Source organism: Populus nigra, chromosome 5 (assembly GCF_951802175.1).
Source record: "Populus nigra chromosome 5, ddPopNigr1.1, whole genome shotgun sequence".
Lineage (NCBI taxonomy): Eukaryota > Viridiplantae > Streptophyta > Magnoliopsida > Malpighiales > Salicaceae > Populus > Populus nigra.
Window position 1 is genome coordinate 17267489 of NC_084856.1, and position 21183 is coordinate 17288671.

General features: G+C 36.0%; 3 protein-coding genes across 4 annotated transcripts; 1 reads left to right on the forward strand and 2 right to left on the reverse strand.

The window, feature by feature from the left end:
- Window positions 1-3117: 3117 nt before the first annotated feature.
- On the forward strand, window positions 3118-17043 carry LOC133693824 (MAP3K epsilon protein kinase 1-like). 2 transcript variants are annotated; one of them, XM_062115152.1, is made up of 25 exons: window positions 3118-3355; window positions 3757-3891; window positions 4588-4608; window positions 5253-5326; window positions 5428-5518; window positions 5602-5685; window positions 6184-6285; window positions 6439-6570; window positions 6903-6974; window positions 7488-7588; window positions 7987-8101; window positions 8262-8657; window positions 9995-10327; window positions 10404-10448; window positions 11077-11256; window positions 11352-11435; window positions 11670-11761; window positions 11852-11935; window positions 12060-12083; window positions 12487-13379; window positions 13667-14055; window positions 14150-14284; window positions 15010-15416; window positions 15626-15740; window positions 16596-17043. In XM_062115152.1, exons 1-25 carry the CDS (start codon window positions 3299-3301, stop codon window positions 16770-16772), a joined length of 4338 nt encoding a protein of 1445 aa, XP_061971136.1. In that variant the 5' UTR covers window positions 3118-3298; the 3' UTR covers window positions 16773-17043. The 2 variants fall into 2 exon arrangements, with proteins under 2 accessions (XP_061971136.1, XP_061971137.1); XM_062115153.1 differs by lacking the exon at window positions 12060-12083.
- Window positions 17044-17987: 944 nt separating this feature from the next.
- LOC133693912 (uncharacterized) lies at window positions 17988-19628 on the reverse strand. The gene is made up of 2 exons (XM_062115294.1): window positions 19436-19628; window positions 17988-18555 (listed from the first exon to the last, which is right to left on the reverse strand). The coding sequence occupies exon 2, from the start codon at window positions 18529-18531 to the stop codon at window positions 18253-18255; it is 279 nt and encodes a 92-aa protein (XP_061971278.1). The 5' UTR covers window positions 18532-18555; window positions 19436-19628; the 3' UTR covers window positions 17988-18252.
- A 174-nt stretch (window positions 19629-19802) lies between these two features.
- Window positions 19803-20920, reverse strand: LOC133693911 (MAP3K epsilon protein kinase 1-like). Its single transcript, XM_062115293.1, has 2 exons — window positions 20518-20920; window positions 19803-20423 (listed from the first exon to the last, which is right to left on the reverse strand). Exons 1-2 carry the CDS (start codon window positions 20686-20688, stop codon window positions 20295-20297), a joined length of 300 nt encoding a protein of 99 aa, XP_061971277.1. The 5' UTR covers window positions 20689-20920; the 3' UTR covers window positions 19803-20294.
- Window positions 20921-21183: the final 263 nt, after the last annotated feature.

Genomic DNA, 21183 nt, shown 5'->3' on the forward strand with positions numbered 1-21183 from the left:
GGACAAGATTGAAGAAAAAACAATTTTAAAAAATGAATAAAAAATTACTCAAGTCAACCCACTAAATTCGTGATTTGATTTATAAAACAATAATAATCTCATAGAAACCAAACTAAAATAAATCATGAAGCTTAATTCTCGACTAGTAAAATATTAAATTAAAAAAATTAAAAAAAACTAAATCAACTAAATTAATCAATTAAATTTATAATTTAAATAATCAAACTAAAATAATTTAATAAAATAAAAATTAAAATAAATTATAAAATTTAATCATTACCAAACTAAATGGAGTTGGGTTTCATCTAGCCTGGCAAGCAATAGGGTCAGGTTATGGCTCATCATTTCTATGCCAGCCTGGCCTGTCCTGCCCGGCTGAGTCTGCTGAGGTTAAAAATTTCCGTAGAATGTTCTGTAACGTGTACACATGCTGTTAAATATCAAAGTTCCAAGTTCTGATTTTTCATTTCATTTGTTTTAAAGCAAAAATGTTAGCAATTTCATTTGTTTCTTTATTATCCATTGTTTTATCGTCATGCTTCAAGTTCTGTCTATGCACGAAAACTGATGGAAGGCCCGACTTGGTGAAGATTTCTTTTCTTTTCTTTTCTTTTCTAGAATGATAGATATTTTGATTTTGTGTAGTTGTTTTTTAAAGTTTTTTTTTATTTATAATATATTAAAATAATATTTTTTATATTAATATATCAACATAATTTAAAAATATATAAAAAATTAATTTAAAGTAAATAAAATAAAATAAAAATTTAAAATTTCTTAAATATACTTTTAAAACATAAAAATAAATATATAGCTGGCACTGGCACTGGCGCTGGCGCTATCTAGATTCCAACCCAAACCAGACGAGTCAATTTATCCGGTCTGCCTGTGATCAATGTCAGCTTTGATGACTAGACTCTGCAGCTGGCTCCAGCGAGCATCTACAATTTTCCTAATTCACCAATTTTTTCATAAACAACATCCTTTTGTGGTAATTAGGATGATTGGATTTGCACATATTTGATCATGGTTTTCTGTGTCGTATCGGTTTTAATGTGCTAGAGAGTTACTAGTCTGATTCCTTCCTTGTGTTGCGAGGGTGAGCAATTCTTTTTTTTTTTTTTAAATAAATATAAAGAATTATATGTACAATAAATAATAATAAATATATTGATTCCAATAAAAAATTAAATTAGCAAACTAAAATTTTATATATATATATATATATATTAAAATATATGATCTCATGTTACAAGAGTTCTTTAATTTTTTTTTTGTTACAACATTAAAAAATTTAAACTCCATTGAAAAACAAATCTATTATAATTCCTGTTTTTTCTTATTGATAAATTTTTCTAACAAAAATATACATATTTTTTTTTTGTCATGGGATCTTAATTTGATAAAAAAAAAATTAGAAAAAAATATAGATTTATTTCCTCATTCAATATTAATATATTGAATGAGCATGATATTACCAAAATCCTTCGTATCATACATAATTATTCATAAAACAATAAATAATATTATTGTAATTTTTTAAAAACTTATTCAAAATAACAATATTATTTTCTATTAGTATCACAATAAAAACTCCATCAATAACTAAGTCTTTCATTATCAAACTAATAAAAAATAAATATCATTATCAAACTCCATCAATAACTAAAAACTAAAAAACTTTTAATTGAATAATAATTTTCTTATTATACTTATAAAAATATTATGAATCTAAGTCTTCCATTTACACCAATCTTAAATTAAATAATAGCTCAATTATATGTAGCACGTTATCTTAAGAATAAATAATCTGGATATTTGATGAATTTTATTTTACCTTTCTTGTAATGCAAACTAACAAAAAAAAAAAAAAAATCTCTGCTCATACCAGATTTTGTGACAGCCGGGTCCAATACTCGATCGAAAGACAGGAACGTTCCAAAATTCCCACTTTTAAATGAATTGACCAATCTGTCCTCACAGCTTTGTCCATCGTAATCTTAGCCTCTGCTTTTGAAACCTCCCTCGCCTAATAATCTGTCTAAATCATTACTTCAGTTCAGATAACAATTTAGTACCCGTAGGTTTAACGACATTCCATTTCGGTACCCTTAGCTTCAATTTTCCCATACTAGCCCTGTAGGTTTGAAAAGCTTCCAATACAACTCAGGCTATTTGGTTATTGAAAGAGAAACACATGAATAAAAATAAATACCCCGTTCATATTTTCAAATAAAATGAAAATGACAAACTCAAATTCAATAGGTTCAAACCTTCCAAAGACCTTATTTAACGTACTTAAACACATCAACTTCACGATCTATCTCTAAAAAAGAAATTTGACTCAGCAAGCTCATCCTAAAAGAGGAGCCCGATTCTACGAGCTTACTTTAAAAAGCATGTTTGAGCTTATTTTCTTACCAATTCTCCCTTGAGAATTTTCTTAAGATGCCATTGTATATACCTTGGTATTTTATAATAATCAAATATATATTATTTTTAATATAATACAACTCAAAATATAACAAGGGTGAAATTACTTTATAACCCTTTATTTTCACAAAAGAACAAGACTAATAGGCTATAAATACACTATGAATCCTTCAAATTTAAAGTTCATAATCTCTTTATTCTTAACACTTTCAGTATTCATATTTTCAAAGCCTATTTCTTTAAAATATCTTTGCACTTTCTCTCTCTATAAAGTTACTTATTTAAGTATTTGAGAGTTCCAACATTCATTAAAGGGTATCTTCTGCATGTAGTAGCTACCGTGCTTTCCACATGAAGTCATAAAATACTAAAAGAATGAATTAAATGCTTGAACTAAGAGATTAATTGATTTTTCAATACATCAATTTTTTTTAAACATCTTGGATTTAAGAATATAAAGAGTGAAAACTAGATAAAAAAAAACTATCTAAAAAAGGGGCTTCGTTTAGTTATCTTTTTAGTTGTTTAGGAAGGGGGACTACCTCCTCCTTACTTATAGTCTACAACATTGGTATTGAAATAATCTAAACTATAGGGGCTAAAAGTAAATATTACTAAGTTTACAGGACCCAAATATAATCTACCCTCATTTCACTCTTTTAAGGTCAATACCGTCATTTGAAAAAACAGACACTCACAATATCACATCTGTTGTCTCTCTCTCGCTCTCTCTTTGTTGCCGGACCTGAGGTTTCTGTCACCGGTACCGGCGGGTTAAAAGAGTATTTTGTTTTTCTGAATTCCCGAAATGGAGAAACTATAGGGTTTCTTAAACAACAGTGTGTCTCATTCTCGACAGGAAGAGATGTCTCGGCAAACGACATCATCTCATTATAAATCGAAGACTCTCGATAACAAATATGTGAGTGGTCCATGATTCTTATAATCCTTACTGTTCATGCCATATTAATGCATTTTATGGCTTTAATTTTATGCTTGGTTCCTGAGAAAATCGGGGTTGAAAAGAGAATTTCTCGATTTTATTTTTTCTTTTAGTGTTTTTGATGGTGTATTTCAAGTTTATGACTTGAGATTTAGTAGATAAGGAAATAAATTTGGAATTTAAATAAAAACGAGAATTTAATTTGTACTTTGTTAATTTTATCTATTCTTTTTCTTAAATTTTAGTGTTTTTTATTTTTATTTCGATTTGATTTTGTTTCCTGATTGTCTCTTAACTAATTGGCTTTAGTCAATATCGATTTAAGTGCAAATGCATGATTTTTAAGTGACTCTGGTGTTTTTTTTTTTTTTTGGGTGTAGATGCTTGGAGATGAGATTGGAAAAGGAGCGTATGCTCGGGTCTTTAAAGGGTTGGATTTGGAGAATGGAGATTTTGTTGCGATCAAACAAGTTTCATTGGAGAATATCGCCCAAGAGGATCTTAATATCATCATGGTTTGTTTCTAAGTTTCTCTTAAAGATGTGTGCACGTGTGGGCACAACTCTTTTAATCTTGAAATGTTGCTAGCTAATTAAAGATGGTGAAGTGAACTATTATAAAAAAGATTTCATGCTACCGTCTTAAGTTCATTAGGTTTGTTGATCATGATCACTATCCCAACCCCTGAAAAGCCAGAAATTTTATCACGGACTTGCTTTGGGAAAAGCCACCTCATTTTCTGGGGTTGTTTAAGGGTTGACCAAGTTGAATTAAGTATTTGAAGCATTGACTACTGGCATCTTACCAAAATGGTTTTGTAGTGGTTACGGTTATAGTCTTTTCCCTATCAATTCTATTCCTTATGTGGACTTTCTTTTAGCACTTGTGTCTGCTGAAGGCTCGCTCATGATATATTCATTATACTTGGAAAATGATAACAATCAGTTAGGTACCTGATATTTCCCTGCTATAATTGGTCCTTAACCAGGTTTGGGTAGTCCTTGACATCACAACTTTTTAATTGGCAACCTATATTTCATTGGTTGTAAGAGCAGGTGATGGGTGCTAAAATATAAGAATTGTTGCTTTTATGCTTCTTTATCTGGTTTTACTGTACTATAATTTTTCAGTCTCTACCTTGTAAGTTTGCTAACAGCTTGGTCCTTTTCTTTTGGGTACAATTTCTTCCGTGTAATGTGTTGATGCTTCAGCAAGAGATTGATTTACTGAAGGTAGAATTTGTTCTGCACTGCCTTATTTGCTTTCTGATTTCATCTCTCTTTTGCTGTACTTGAACTGTGCTTTTGTGGACTTTAGAATTCATTTAAGAAAGCATATTTTCTGCATGTTAAGGCTTTGGGATGACCTTTAAATAAATACCGTCTAGTCATTTGCTGAAAGTATTATGGTATCAATGATTATGGACGCTACCATTCATCCTTCCCAAAATCTCGCTCCCTTCATCATCTATTGGAAGTTTTATTCCCAGTAAACTGTGTGCCTTCTTCCTAATTACATTGTTTTGAATGGTTATATGGGTTTACTTCTCCATATCTTGTATAACAAGCTATTCTTCCGTGTAATGATAAAGATCTTAGCTGCTACCAAATATAAATGAGTGCATTTTAGTGTAAGGGTGGATGAGCAAGATTGCCTTTTCTATCCCTGTCACCCGAGTTGCAAACCCAAAGGAACTTCTTGGGCGGGACGGTAGCTGTCTAATGTCCTTTATATATCTTTGCCATCATTAATTTCTAGCATTGGAGGCCCTTTGGGCATTCGTACTTCTTAAATTAGACTCTATGAGTTTCCTCTGGAAGGATGCATATTCTCAGCACATGCTCATTCTATTTTGAACGTACTACTTCCATTGCAGAATTTGAACCATAAAAACATTGTGAAATATCTTGGATCATTGAAGACAAAGTCTCATCTCCACATAATCCTTGAGTAAGTGAGCTCAAACATTTTCTGCTAACTGAATAATCAGGTTCCAAATAAACTCTGCTTCAGATTTTTATGTTTTAATTTCCATAATGTTGTTGATGTAGGTATGTGGAGAATGGCTCGCTTGCAAATATTATCAAGCCAAATAAATTTGGGCCTTTTCCAGAGTCTTTGGTGGTTGTTTACATTGCCCAGGTTTTGCTCGTCTCTTCCAGTTATTTGCTTCATTCTGAATTAATCTTTTCTAATTTATGCTTATAAAATTATTTTGACGGCAGGTTCTGGAAGGATTAGTTTATTTGCACGAACAAGGTGTTATCCATCGAGATATCAAGGGTGCAAACATATTGACGACCAAAGAGGTAATTGTACTGTTTATGGTGTTTAAGTAATGAGGACCCTATAATTACTCTAATTTCAAATACACTAGGAAGATCAATCCAAAATTGAATGATATTATATTGATACTCCCATATATTGTGCCTTTCTGTAAATTCAGAGTTGCAGTGTGTCATTGCTATATAATGTCAAGTCATGGGATGTTGCATGCTTTTCATTGAGGGAAATTAACATGTTATATAGTTGTTGATGTGACTGTTTATGGTAATCCTTTTTTTTTTAAATTTTTTAAAGAGGTTTCATTTTTATTCTTATACCACTGCTTTCCATAATAATGAAGAGAGCTTAGAAGCGTATTTGACTATTTCGTATGTAAATGGATGTCCTGTGACATCATCGTGCTCTTTCACTCATGTGTTGTATTTGAAGATTTGAATTTCTTTTTACTTGTTCTGTACTTCTCATACATCTTTTACAGTGGTGTCTTTAAAGCAGTTACTTGACCTAATTCATTATTTCAGGGTCTTGTGAAACTTGCTGATTTTGGTGTTGCAACAAAATTAACTGAAGCTGATGTTAATACTCATTCGGTTGTTGGAACACCATATTGGATGGCCCCAGAGGTACTCATTTCTTGCCTGCTTTCATTAGCCACATGTTTTTCCTATTTGTTCTAATCCATTATGTGCAAAATCATGGTTGGAAATGAGTATTCATATGATGTAGCTGTTGAGGTATTGGAGGGCTTGTTCATGTGAAACTTGTTTATTTGTCAGGTTATTGAAATGTCAGGGGTTTGTGCTGCTTCTGACATCTGGAGTGTTGGCTGCACTGTGATTGAACTCCTTACGTGTGTACCACCTTACTATGATTTGCAGCCAATGCCAGCTCTCTTTCGTATTGTTCAGGTTTAATCAGCTGTATTTCTTTGTACTCTTAGTTTCTTCAGACGAGCTATGTTTCCTATTAACTTTTTTGGTTCACTTCGCCTCTTATCTTTTCTTCTACAAATAGCAAGCATGGATATAGTACGGATTGGGTTTTTCTAAGCGGAGCCTCCATTGTTGATGCTATCTCATGTTTCTTATTTAGATTTTGCTTGGGGTTCTTATTATCCAAATGCAAACCTCCTTTGATGTTAGAAGTGCTTTTATTATTTCTTTTGAGGTGGTTGAATATATTCGGAGAATGGTTTGATGATTTACTGCATTATAATGACAAAGCTCTCTTTCTCTCTCAGGATGATCATCCTCCGATACCTGATAGCTTATCTCCTGACATTACAGACTTTCTCCGCCAGTGCTTCAAGAAGGTACATTGCTCACATTAAGTCCTCTAGCTTGATCAGTTTTGCAGCTCTTCAGTTGCCTAATTCCTAGCTTGCTAATTTCATATGTAGACTCATGTTTTGCTCAGTTTCCAATTTTTAAGTTTTGAAAGAAGTTCTTGGCATATACTAATTTGAGCCTGCCATTGACCTAGCCCAGAATTAAAAAGGGATGGAATTACTACTTCCCATCCATAGGCCAACTCCCTTCCAAAGTCCTAATGTTAGAAAGGGATCCCTAGAAAGAAGCACAATGACTGGTAAGGCAGCATAGCAATTTCTTGGATTCCCACTTTAGTTCACTCCAACCAACTCCGGCTTGCCTAATTTTAGTTTCAGACCTGATTCAGTTTTGCCTTATCATTTTTTAGAGCTTTCAGCTTCGTAATTATTATTCTGTTGGTCGACCCTGAAATATGTTTTCATTTTCATTTGTTTTTTTGTTTTCAGATTCTGTTCATTTATTAATGAAAGGAGATATTTGGTTGCATATTTCAGGATGCAACGCAGCGGCCTGATGCAAAGACACTGCTTTCTCATCCTTGGATATTAAATTCTAGACGTGCTTTGAACTCTTTCCGTCATAGTGGATCAATAAGGTTGGATTTTATCTTCTCACTTGTTTTTGCCCACCTGTTGTTTAGGGGTCATAAATATTTCTTGTCTTACCAGTTTTATAGTTCTGCATATCACTCTCTTAACCAAGGACAAGGTAGTTTATATGGTTCGCTTTAAACCCCAAGCCTGTTTGTGAGACCACATGTACCTTATCAAATATTCAATTTGAGCATTGGAATAAACCAGTAGTTCGCTCTAGCCACCTTCTCTGCTGTGATTTTTGGGAACTGGCATCCAGTATTTTTATGCCTTCATAACTAAACATTTGTCATGTCACCATAAATCAAACTGTTGTTCTTTGTTTGCAACTAGGTGACTTCCTTCCATGGTGTCAATGTGGTATCTTACCACAAACATGCTTGCTTTTTCTTTTTTGTAGAAGCATACAGGAAGATGTTTCAGCAGATGCAGAAATTTTAACTGGAGATAACCAGAGCACTGTTCAAATCAGTTCTGTTGATAGAACAAAAGCATCTGTTGCTGACTTCAAAGCTGTGAGAATCATGTGACCTAAGCATTGTGATAATTATTAACTTGGGAACTCTTCTCGATATCCTTTGCCGAGGAAGAAAATAATTTTGCTTGCAAAATGATTCACAACTTGATTTTCCATGGCAATGTTCCAATGACACTACATTCTCTTTCGGTTTTCAGGGCTCTAGGAAAGAATCATTGCCAGATTCTGAGGATGTGAGTAAGTCTGATAAGAATACTTCTTCAGATGGTGATGTAGTTGAGGAAAGAATTGATAAATTAGAAGATGATCTCCATTCAGATCAAGTCCCAACCCTAGCTATTCACGAAAACTCATCTCTAAAAACTAGTCCTGGCAGACTATCTACAAATAAAGTAGCTGCTGCATCTCCTTTGCTTCATGGATCGATGCCTTTGCATTACCAGGATGAGATTCTGACTATTGATGACTTGGAATCTCCTGATGCAAGAGGAAAAAACATAGAAAGAAGGAATGGAGGAAAAACAAGTTCTGCTCGTGTTGAGAATGGATCATTTGGTTTTGCAACAAGAAATCAAGATAGTGGGCTTCGAAAGGTAACTAATTTCTGTTGCTTTCTTGGCTATTGAAAATGGACACATTTATTCATTTATGTTATCTCTCTCTCTTCCCAAAGGCTCACATGGTTTGTTGTGCACGCTGCATTATTTCATCATGAACAGATAATTCTTGACATGATTAAAATGACACGCAAAGTTGAGAAAGAGACAGATGTGGTGTTGACCCTATCATTCATATTTTCATTTGGTCTTCCAATTTAATTTTATCTTCAATGTTTTGCATGACATGTCTTGTATTCAGAGTCCAACTTTTTTCAAGTAGACTATTTCTTTTTGTGAAGAAAGAGAAATAAAATATGAATATGAACTTGAAAGAACATGAAACTGGGCCAACATGTTAACTAAATATACTCAATAATGCCTAGATCTAGGGATGTAGGTTCCTTGAGCTGTTCAATATTTTCATGTAATTTTGAGGATTTCAGCTGGTTCTGCTTTCATTGCTTGAAGTAAAACAAGGTGATGACATTTGGTGGAGCAACTAAGCTGCACCACACTGATTGAGAGGAACTGTACTAATTGCAACTCATGGCTTTTGGACATGGCCAAAACAGAATTCTTGATTGCCCATCCCTGATATCACCACTCAGTTGAAAAAAACGTGGTTGATTAAATTTTAGCTTTCAACCTTTATGTGAACTTTACCTTTTGGATTTCCACGATATCTGGTTCTTTTATGCCCTCTGGCCCTTTCTTGTGATAACAGATCTTCTGTTTTGGGTTATGTTACATCTGCTTCTGTCTATTCATATTGTGTGTTAGATAATGTGCTTAAACTTTTTTTCTTCTGAAAGGGCATCAAATTGATGCTTTTGGATGGTTATGATATGAACATGCATTTTCTACCCAAAAGCACTAACAAAAACACCTAAACACTATACCAAACGAGCTCTTTGTATTTCCACTATAGTTATGTATTCTTAATTTCTTACAAAAGTGAATGTGTGATAATTCCTCTTTTAACATTCTGTATGCCTTATTTCATAGCCTGTCTCTTCTCAGTGTGTGGGCACTGTACCTCTCTGTGCCACCATGTGGCCTTGCATGTTATAGTTTATCATATTTGTTGTGCGATATTTTAGTTGTAGCCAGGTATATTTAAGTGTGGTTTTCTGTTGTCCCATTTGTTTTCTTTTTGGTGTTAAAAAATGGTGGCTTGTCCCGAGTTTGAATTCAGGTTTCCTTGGGAGCTTGAACATTGACATAATCTACACCTTACTCTCCTCCTCACTCCTCTCACCCTCTTTTTTGTTTCCCTGCTTAGATACAAAAATTGTTTTATCTTACGCTTCTGTATAACTGGGACATTGAAGGCTGTGAAGACATCAATGACCTCAGGAGGAAACGAACTTAGTAAATTTAGTGACACTCCAAGAGATGCTTCACTGGATGATTTATTTCACCCCCTTGATAAAAATCCTGAGGATCGGGCAGCTGAAGCTTCAACATCTACCTCAGCATCACATATGAACCAAGGGAATGCAATCATGGCTGATGCAGGGAAAAATGACCTGGCTGCAATTTTGAGAGCGACTATTGCTCAAAAACAAATGGAGAGTGAAACGGGACAAACTAATGGTGGTGGTGATTTGTTTCGCCTAATGATGGGTGTTCTAAAGGATGGCGTGATTGATATTGATGGTTTGGTATGTTTTAAGTGCTCAATTTGTTTGTTATTCAGTTAGTTTAATAATTCCTGACAGCATATGCTTTTCTTGGCAGGATTTTGGAGAAAAACTTCCGGCAGAAAATCTCTTTCCTCTACAGGTAATCAAATGTTTTAGCATTTTAAGCAATTCCTTGATTTGAACTACAGTAAAATTGTAATTCAGACTTGTTTTAAGTGTTTATATTGATGAACAAAAGACGTGAGCTCATTACCTGCCTCTTTTTATTGTTTGGATTGTGGGTGATGCCTGTTAAAGATGGGTATTTTAAAATATGAAGCCGCATCAGTCTATTGTAGTTCTTCATGTTATGTAATAACCTTAAATGGCTGTCCTTCTTGCAGTTATTTATTTTTCCTTTTTTGATTATTTGAGAATCTGATAGTATTTTAATATCCAATGGAGAAGAAAACATCCTGTTATACGAACTTGTAATCTGATGATTGATAAACTGGCTCCAATCTCTAAAATTTCTCTTTCATGTAATGGTTTGACCATCCTGATGATTTAGTGACACTGTGAAGCCAATTGATGCATGCCATGCTGTTGTGGGTTGGAAACTCACAAACCTTTGCGAATTTAATCTTTAGATAATTTTGCTCATCAATTCCTGTTGTCTAATCGTAGTGGATTATTAAAAATAAAAATGACATTAATATTAGTTCTAGCATACTCATTGATTTTTTCACCATGGATTGGTTGTAATGGTTATTGTTTTTGCTTGGTAGGCTGTTGAGTTTAGCAGGTTAGTTGGGTCATTAAGACCTGAGGAATCAGAAGATGTGATTACGTCTTCATGCCAGAAACTTATTAGCATCTTTCACCAGCGCCCCGGGCAGAAAATTGTTTTTATAACCCAGCATGGTTTGCTTCCTCTAATGGAATTACTTGAAGTTCCTAAACCTCGTGTAAGCCAGATAGCTATGCATTTCATTTTGTTGCTGCTGCTTGCTTTGAGCATTGCAGCTTATAATACAAAAGAAAATTGTTTCCAATATTTCAGGTTATATGCTCTATCCTTCAACTTATAAATCAGATCGTGAAAGATAATACTGATTTCCAGGAAAATGCTTGTCTTGTTGGCTTGGTAAGTGAAGTATATCTCTGAGATTTTGTGTTCTCTTGTCTGAAGTAATTTGCTCAAGTTTGGAGTTACTGCAGGCAAGCATTCAGTATTGCTTGTGAATGGATTGGTCCATTCCATCCTTAATTGGGCCTTACACTATGTTTTTACTTTTCTGTACTAACCCTTCTTCCAGAAATGCTTGGGGTAGAATATTACTTTCATCAATCTTTTTTTTTTGCCAATGTTATGTGCCAGATCCCTGTGGTTACGAGTTTTGCAGGACCTGATCGCCCTCGTGAAGTTCGCATGGAAGCAGCTTATTTCTTGCAGCAGCTATGCCAGTCAAGGTGGAGATTTTCTCTTTTCATAATCCTCTTGCATTGATTTGTTAAACAAGCAAAGGGATTAGGATTGACATTGTTGGCTTTCTTGTCCAGCTCCTTGACATTGCAAATGTTCATTGCTTGCCGAGGAATACCTATCCTGGTGGGTTTTCTAGAGGCTGATTACGCGAAGCACAGGTGTGTAATTTCTTTCTGGTGTGAGTTGAAAAATTATGTTTTGCAAGGCCAGTATTTTTTCCTTTAAAGATGACAAAAGAATTAGTATTTGCTTGGAAGTTTGAAATGGTGCTTTTGCATGCAGAAAGATAGGCGGTTTGGCTGCATGGTATGGATTTTATGTCACAATGCATGAGTATGAAGCTGGTGAATTTCATTAGAATTCATCTCTTAGCTATATTTTATTCATGCCCCTCCTCTTGTATCAAATCCCACCTTGGAATAGAAGTACCGACTATTCTCTAATAAGCATTTTCCCAAGAAAAAGCTTGATTTGTGCTGCTCAATATCACATTCTAAATAATTTATTGTCTTTGAAATCATATCTGGTCTCCTATTAGTAGACAAGGATGGCACTGTACAAAAACTCTACAACTGACTGCACAAATTTCCAAATGCATATGGTTTTGTAATGCCAATTTTTGGAGCGTGCTTGTTAGTCGACACATAATTTCCTTTGAGTAGTCTTCACATCATCTTATAAATACACTGATTCAGAACTTTGCATCCAGGGACATGGTTCACCTAGCTATCGATGGCATGTGGCAGGTCTTTAAGCTTCAGAGATCAACCCCAAGAAATGATTTCTGTCGCATAGCTGCAAAAAATGGAATACTGCTCAGACTTATCAACACGCTTTATAGCTTGAATGAGGCAACTAGGCTAGCTTCAATATCTGTGGGAACTGGATTTCCACTAGATGGTTTATCCCAACGACCACGATCTGGTCCCTTGGATTCCAATCATCCTATTTTCTTTCAGAGCGAGCCAGCTCTTTCTGCATCTGATCAGCCTGATGTCTTTAAAGTTAGACATGGAATGATTGATCATTCCTTGCCTTTTGGGACACAAGAACCATCACGTGCTTCAACTTCACATTCCCAAAGGTTGGATGCCATTCAACCAGATGCCAGATTTTTTGGGACAGACGCAGATGGACCTCAGGCTAGCAGTGAAACAATCGAAGCTATAGCTGCTTCCAAGTTGTCAGATCCAGCAGCATTAGGAAAAGCTCCAAACATGGCCACCAAAGAACCTTCAGGTGCTGTTTCTAAAGAGCGAGATAACTTGGACCGGTGGAAAAGTGATCCATCTCGCCCAGAAATTGACCTCAGGCAGCAGCGAGTCACTGGTTCCACACAAAGGACATCTACTGACAGGCCTCCAAAGTTGATAGAAAGTGCATCAAATGGTCTTACTTCTATGATATCTGCCCAGCCAGAGCAAGTTCGTCCTCTTCTAAGCTTGTTGGAGAAGGAACCCCCCTCTAGGCATTTCTCTGGTCAGTTGGAGTATGCACGTCACCTCTCAGGGTTAGAGAGACATGAAAGCATACTGCCTTTATTACATGCATCTGAGAAGAAAACAAATGGTGGATTAGAGTTTCTGATGGCAGAGTTTGCAGGTAATTCGTTTTGTTCATCTCTCTCCCCTTTTCTTCAACATTTGAATTGTTCAAAATGACTTCATGTTATTTGAAGTTTTAATGGCATATGGCTCTTATCTCCATTCACTGTTGGTAGTAACAACACAAATTTTGAAGTCTATTTTAGGGATTTTTAGTGATAATCTCTTCCCGTTTCTCGCTTGCAGAAGAATTTGAATTTCCAGCAATATTATTATGGAGCTGCCACTTTATGAATTTCCATTGAGGAACACTTATATTAGTAACTTCTCTCCTTATGGTTGCAGAGGTATCTGGGCGTGGAAGAGAGAATGGAAATCTAGACTCCACTCCTAGAATTTCACACAAGACAGTGAGTAAGAAGGTTGGATCTCTTGCACCTAATGAAGGCGCTGCTTCCACATCTGGTATTGCATCTCAAACAGCATCTGGTGTACTGTCTGGTTCGGGTGTTCTAAATGCTAGACCTGGGAGTGCAACATCATCTGGGTTACTTTCCCAGATGGTATCAACTATGAATGCAGAGGTTGCAAGGGAATACCTGGAGAAAGTGGCAGACCTTCTGCTGGAGTTTTCTCAAGCTGATACAACTGTAAAATCCTATATGTGTAGCCAAAGCTTGCTTAGTCGTCTTTTTCAGATGTTCAACAGAATTGAGCCCCCTATTCTTTTGAAGGTGCATAAGAGAGTGTTCTACCAGCTTCAAGCTTAAACTTGTTGGAGTGATTTTTTTATGCCGTCTCACTTTGCTGCTCTTTATTGATATCCAGATACTTGAGTGTATCAATAACCTGTCAACTGACCCGAACTGCTTAGAGAATCTTCAGCGCGCAGACGCAATTAAGTACCTGATCCCAAATCTTGAACTCAAAGATGGGCCTCTTGTAGATCAAATTCATAGTGAGGTTGGCCTTCCCAACTTTCTTGCTATAATTTAAGCAGTTTGTGACTATGCTACAAGCTGCTCTTTACTGTATCCTTTTGATTTACTACATGAACCTTTCCTTATCTGCCGTTCCATTTTAGTTTTGTTTGTACTTCTATTTTACTACTGCACTTGTTGACATTTTGATAGTAGTCTTCTCCTCGTGATGGTATATAGTCTTTCACTAAATTACTGGTAAGAAATTCTCTAGGTTCTTGGATCATCTCTTTTCTAAACCCTGTTCCTGACATTGCCATTCTTTTGTGGGTGTAGTCAACTAGAGATTGAGTGTTAGGGAGCCCATTTCCAAAGCTTGTAGTAGGTTGCATCACAATGAAACTTTCATTCTATGCTTGCTAAAAGTATCATGTTGCAAGTTCTTGTCTTTCTCTATGAAGAAAGGAACTGGCAGGTGCACTGAATGAAAGCTTTCATTCTATGGTAACCAAAAGTATCACTTATCAAAAATGTATCTTAAATTTGGGAACAGTGTGGGTATGTACATGTAAAATGTAAACTTAAATTTGTGTCAAAATTTCCTTAGATCATCTTTATCTCTTGTTATCTTGGTTTCATTGATAAATTGGTCTGGATTTTTTATGTCGTACAAGTTCTTTAGCAGTGGATTTAATTAGGTACAAGATTTTTAATTAGTGCGAGCATCCTAATTCTCACAATTCTTTTTCTGAATTTTATAATTTGAAGGTCCTCAATGCGCTTTTTAACCTCTGCAAGATAAATAAGAGGAGGCAGGAACAAGCTGCTGAAAATGGAATCATTCCACACTTGATGAATTTTATTATGTCAGATTCTCCTTTAAAACCTCATGCATTACCTCTACTGTGTGACATGGCTCATGCATCACGTAATTCAAGAGAGCAATTGAGGGCTCATGGTGGATTGGATGTATACTTGAGCCTGCTGGATGATACGGTTTGGTCAGTGACAGCATTGGACTCTATTGCTGTTTGCTTGGCTCATGACAATGACAACCGTAAAGTGGAACAAGCATTGCTAAAAAAGGAAGCAGTTCAGAAATTAGTGAAGTTTTTCCAATGCTGCCCAGAACAACAATTTGTGCACATATTGGAGCCATTCTTGAAAATTATAACGTAGGAATTTTCATTCTTTCTATTCGTTTCTTAATTAACAATTTAGGCTGTACTCTTAAGTTTAACTCACAAATGTTAACCTATTGATCTATTAAATTGTGAAAAATGAACTACGAATGAAAAACTGGAATGCTGCAGATCCTTTGGGATGTGTACTGCTCAAATCATCAGCATTTTGGCAGCATTTCATTTGTATTTATTGAATGCAGGAAATCATCTCGGATAAATACGACGTTAGCTGTTAATGGCTTGACACCTCTGCTCATTGGGAAACTGGATCATCAGGATGCCATTGCTCGTCTTAATCTGCTTAAACTAATAAAGGTGAAAATTTTCAACCTCTCACCATCCCCTCTTGCTTATGTCTTTGTAAATATTTATTCGCTCGTGAGTCATACTGTGCTTGATGAGATGGATGGAGTCAATTTACCCAAGCCCAGAAAAGAAGATCATCATTTGGTTATGGTTCCAATACGTGGGTTCTTTGATAGAAGGATTAGAGGTAGCCTTACGTGTGTTTTTCATATTTTAGTGGCAACCATCAAGATTTGAACATCACACTTGTGGTTGCAAGCACTGGACTTTTACCACTGCACAAAAGAATAACCTCTAACATGTAGATCAATGTTGCTTGAATTGTTGATTTTGCTGTTGCTATGGCTCTTCTCTTGCTAGGTAGACACATTGTTAATCTCACTTAGATTTGTTTAAGAAGTGCTTGTTAATGCATACCAAGGGCTGGCTCCCTTCCAGTTTATAAACCCTCCATTTTCCACAGGTATTCTTTTGGATTACTAACATTTCGTTGGTAGAAATCCAATGATTAGCACAATGATGGTCAAAACACCTCGTTTTAAATCATCTTTGTCTCTCCTCTCTCACCATGTTTGATATTTATGCTTTTCTTCCCATCTCTGTCACTAGTAGGTGTTTTGATTGTAATTTTTATAGGAAATCTCAATTAAAAGTGTGATATAAAAATTTATGGCTAGCGATAATGATGCATGAGGTATTTTATTGAAGAGCTTATAGCTTACCCTTTTTTCATGAAACTTCTCTTTTCTATTTGCTCCTCACTTCATTCATTCTATCGTCTGTTTTTGTGCCGAAAGCTGAATCTGAAAGCAGGTGCTTGCTTGTTTGATCATATTAATTGCTCACTGAAATTTGTTGTGTCAGTCTGTGTATGAGCACCACCCCCGTCCAAAGCAGTTGATCGTGGAGAATGATTTGCCCCAAAAACTCCAGAACTTGATCGAGGAACGTAGGGATGGGCAGAGCTCCGGAGGCCAAGTGCTAGTTAAACAAATGGCTACTTCGCTACTTAAAGCACTTCATATAAATACCGTTCTGTAAATTCGTGTCTCATAGCTTCTTCTCCTCCAAATGTAAATGGTTTTTTAGGAATTTTTTTTTGTTAGGGTTTTATTCCCCTTGAAATATGGTGTGCTTGTGTATATTTCTTTGCATTGAGAGTAATATGCTCCGTTTGTTTTTGCAGTTGAATCCGTGTTTTGCATTAACCACGTGTTAATCCTGTTTGGTTACCCGTGCTTATCATGTGATTTTGTATGGGTTAGCCGAAAATATTTTTAGATCTTAGTAAAAAAAACAAAGAGTTGCAATTTATAGCTGTCATTTCTTCACCTCTCATTATTGTTCTTCATAGTATGACTTCGTTTTCTGGGAGAAAAATATAGCCAAGGCTCTTTCTTGCATAATAGCTTCGGGTCCTCCCGCGACTTGCTTTTATGATTTTCACTCCAGGGTCGGGCCGGCTGCTATAACGGGCTATAAGTGAGTGCTGCTGCTTTTAATTCCGAACCTGTCAACAAATAATTTAAGTTTGACTTAATTAATTAAAATATAATAATTAATTGTAAGAAAAAAAAAACAAAACATATAAAAACAAATTAAGTTTTAAATAATAAAACACTCAGTTACAATAAAACATAAGGTGAGTCGATTGACTGAATTTTAAATTTTAAAAATTTCTACCCACCATGATATTTATTTATTAGGTTTTTTTTAAAAAAATTTATTTAAATCCATATTATAGATAGCAACCATCAGCATCTTGACATTTCCTAATAGAGTGAGATATGTCGAGCTCGGATGCTACTCAAGCATTCAGTTGTGAATTGAATGAGCGTATATTATATGATCTTGTACCAGTGAAAACCCTTTGCCTTTTTTTGACACCACTCTTTGGTTTAGCAGGAGGTGAGTGTTGGGTTATACAAATATGGGATAAAATCCCACGCTCAAAATGGATTATTTAGGTAACTATTAATTAGTAATCTTTTCCATAAAATTTAATAAAATACCAAAGAATTTTCTTTAAATTTCTCTACAACTTAGAGTTTGGAAGCCTTAGTGCGTCCCTTACTTGAAGAATCAAATTTCACCTGCATCGTGTACCAGTATCTCTAACATCTAGCTGAAGAACTATACCCAGAAACATATGCAAGTAGCCTAAAGCCTAATCTGGAATACATCAGTAGCTTTCACAGGCAAAGCCACGAGAACTCAGCATGAGGTCCAAAGTGATTGAGTTATCCAATTGTGATGTAGTGCAGCAGGATCCCAAAGAATCCAAATCTTAATTTCCAGTCCATCGAGGAGTAAATAACTTAACTGAGCTTAATCCCAACAAACATTTGTTTTATCGACAACCTAAAACATCTGTTCCCCCATCTCAATAAGCCAACTGGACAAAATTGAAGAAAACTAGAACAGAAACCTGTCATAGTTTGAGACAATTCTTTGTTCGTGTACATCCCTTGTAACTGTCAAGCAAGGCATTTCAAAGTGTCCAGTCAGGCGGTAGCCCTCCTCAGAGTGGATTCCTCGTATTTGGGATCTCACCTTTTTTGAGGATGGAGAGAGCATATTCAGCAGTGTCAAAAAGGTCTTCAATGTTGTGTACTGATGTCTCCTCAGATCCCAGCATAAAGATCGCACGAACTTCAGCCTTCTTAGCCAGTCTTTCTGCTAAATTAAGAGGCAAACTTGGCGAGTTAAGACTTCGCAGTATCTGACGATAAAGAGATATAACACGTCCTCTGTTCCTTGCCAAATCCTCTGCTGTCGCCCATATCAAACCTTTTGCCATCCGCTCAGTTCTTCAGTTATCAAGCTAAGAAACAAAGTAACCCCACTTAGTTATGTCATACTGTAATAAGAATAAAAACTAGATTAACTATGACATTGAACTACAGCGCTACCCCCTTTCATTGCTTTAGACAACCACTCGTCTTTAAAACTAGAAATTGTCAGCTTGCTTTTACAGTATGACAATATCAATTAACTAAGAATAAAATCTTTGCTCATTTTTTGTTTGAAGCTCATGGTAAGGTAAAGTCCCAACAAAGCAGATACTCGAAAGAAAGGAAAAGAAGCCAATCCACGCACTGATCAAGCAAAAAGAGAGCATCCTCACTCAATGATCATACACTACAAAATAAAAAAAAATAAAAAATTGCAGTAAACTGCAATAGTTCCATCCTTTTCCATGCTACAGCCGATAACCCATCTCTACAAACTAAAATTTAGATCGCAACAAATCATTAAACAATTCCATCTTGGCTCATTTTATTGTTTAAAAGTAACCCAGCTTCTCATGCCGAACTCCACCATAAGACACCTTACGAGAAGGAAAACTAAGCAAGTAAAAGCACACAAACCCCAAGAAAAAGCCTAAAACATAAGATTAACACAAAGAAGAAGGAGAAACGAATAAAAGAAATCACATATGCGCGCGCGCGTCATTGTTGATAAGAGAAACAAAGGAGTAGCCCGGCCCTTGACAGACCGAAGTGAAAATCCCAAATGTTAAACAAGAGACGGATTTCTCAATTTTTAGACAGTAACTTTCTTTCTGGGTTTACCGATCGATCTAGGTTATTATTATTATTCCCAAAAAAAAAGAGTATCGATCTTGAATTAGTTAAGGTCGGCCAAATAAATAAATAGAATAAAAGAGAGAATTTTATTTCTTCTTGAAGAGAGAGACTTACAGCGAGGAAGCGAGAAAAAGCAGAAGAGGAGGGGGAGGAATCTCTGAGCTTTGAGCTTGTGCGTGAGAGAGAGAGAGAAGGCGACCTCTGGATAAAAGTGAGGGCGTGTGTTCCGTGTTTTATTTTTTTTATTTTTATTAAAAGTGATTTTTGGATGGGGCCATGGAACTAGACTTCTCTCTAGCTTGGAACCTCTGTGATTTCCTTTCCCTTAACAAAAGCACCATCTTCTTGATTTATGAAACGAAAAATATCTAATGAAATTTAATCATAAAGTATCTCATGTATCATTATCGCGAGAGGGGACGGTGATGGGTTGCAAAATTCCACCCACCATCATTAGTTTAAGCATCCTGATGGTCCAGACTCACAATGAGCAGAGGTGTCAAGCCATTAACAGCTAACGTCGTATTTATCCGAGATGATTTCCTGCCTTCAAAAAATACAAATGAAATGCGGATGATTTGAGTAGCACGCATCCCAAAGGATCTGCAGCATTCCAGTTTTTCACAATTTAATAGATGAACAGGTTAACATTTGTGAGTTAAACTCGAGCACAGCCTAGATTGTTAATTAAGAAATGAAAATGAAAGCTCATACGTTATAATTTTCAAGAACGGCTCCAATATGTGCGCAAATTGTTGTTCTGGGCAACATTGGAAAAACTTCCCTAATCTCTGAACTGCATCCTTTTTTAGCAATGCTTGTTCCACTTTGCGGTTGTCATTGTCATGAGCCAAGCAAACAGCAATAGAGTCCAATGCTGTCACTGACCAAACCGTATGATCGAGCAGGCTCATGTATACATCCAATCCACCATGAGCCCTCAATTGCTCTCTTGAATTACGTGATGCATGAGTCATGTTTGATCTACAAGAGGCCCATCTTTGAGTTCAAGATTTGGGATCAGGTACTTAATTGTGTCTGCGCGCTGAAGATTCTCTAAGCAATTCGGCTCAGTTGACAGGTTATTGATACAGTCAAGTATCTGGATATCAAAAAAGAGCAGCAAAGTGAGACAGCATAATAAAATCACTCCAACAAGTTTAAGCTCGAAGCTGGTAGAGCACTCTCTTATGCACCTTCAAAAGAATAGGGGGCTCAATTCTGCTGAACATCTGAAAAAGACGACTGAGCAAGCTTTGGCTACACATATAGGATTTTACAGCTGTATCAGCTTGAGAAAACTCCTGCAGGTCTGACACTTTCTCCAGGTATTCCCTTGCAACCTCTGCATTCATAGTTGATACCATCTGGGAAAGTAACCCAGATGATGTTGCACTCCCAGGTCTAGCATTTAGAACACCCGAACCAGACAGTACACCAGATGCTGTTTGAGATGCAATACCAGATGTGGAAGCAGCGCCTTCATTAGGTGCAAGAGATCCAACCTACTTTCTCACTGTCTTCTGTGAAATTCTAGGAATGGAGTCTAGATTTCCATACTCTCTTCCACGCCCAGATACCTCTGCAACCATAAGGAGAGAAGTTACTAATATAAGCGTTCCTCATTGGAAATTTATATAGTGGCGGCTCCATAAGAATATTGCTGGGAATTCAAATTCTTCTGCAAGCGAAACGTGAAGAGATATCATATCATATGTTTATGGAATAGCACTCGCATCTGGGGTCATGACCATTGAGAGTTCTTTTTCGGGGAGTCTCATTGGGGTTTGCATTACCAAAATTGGAAATATCGTCCATTTTTCACTGGAGAGATCGTGGATGGTTAACAAGTATAAGAACAA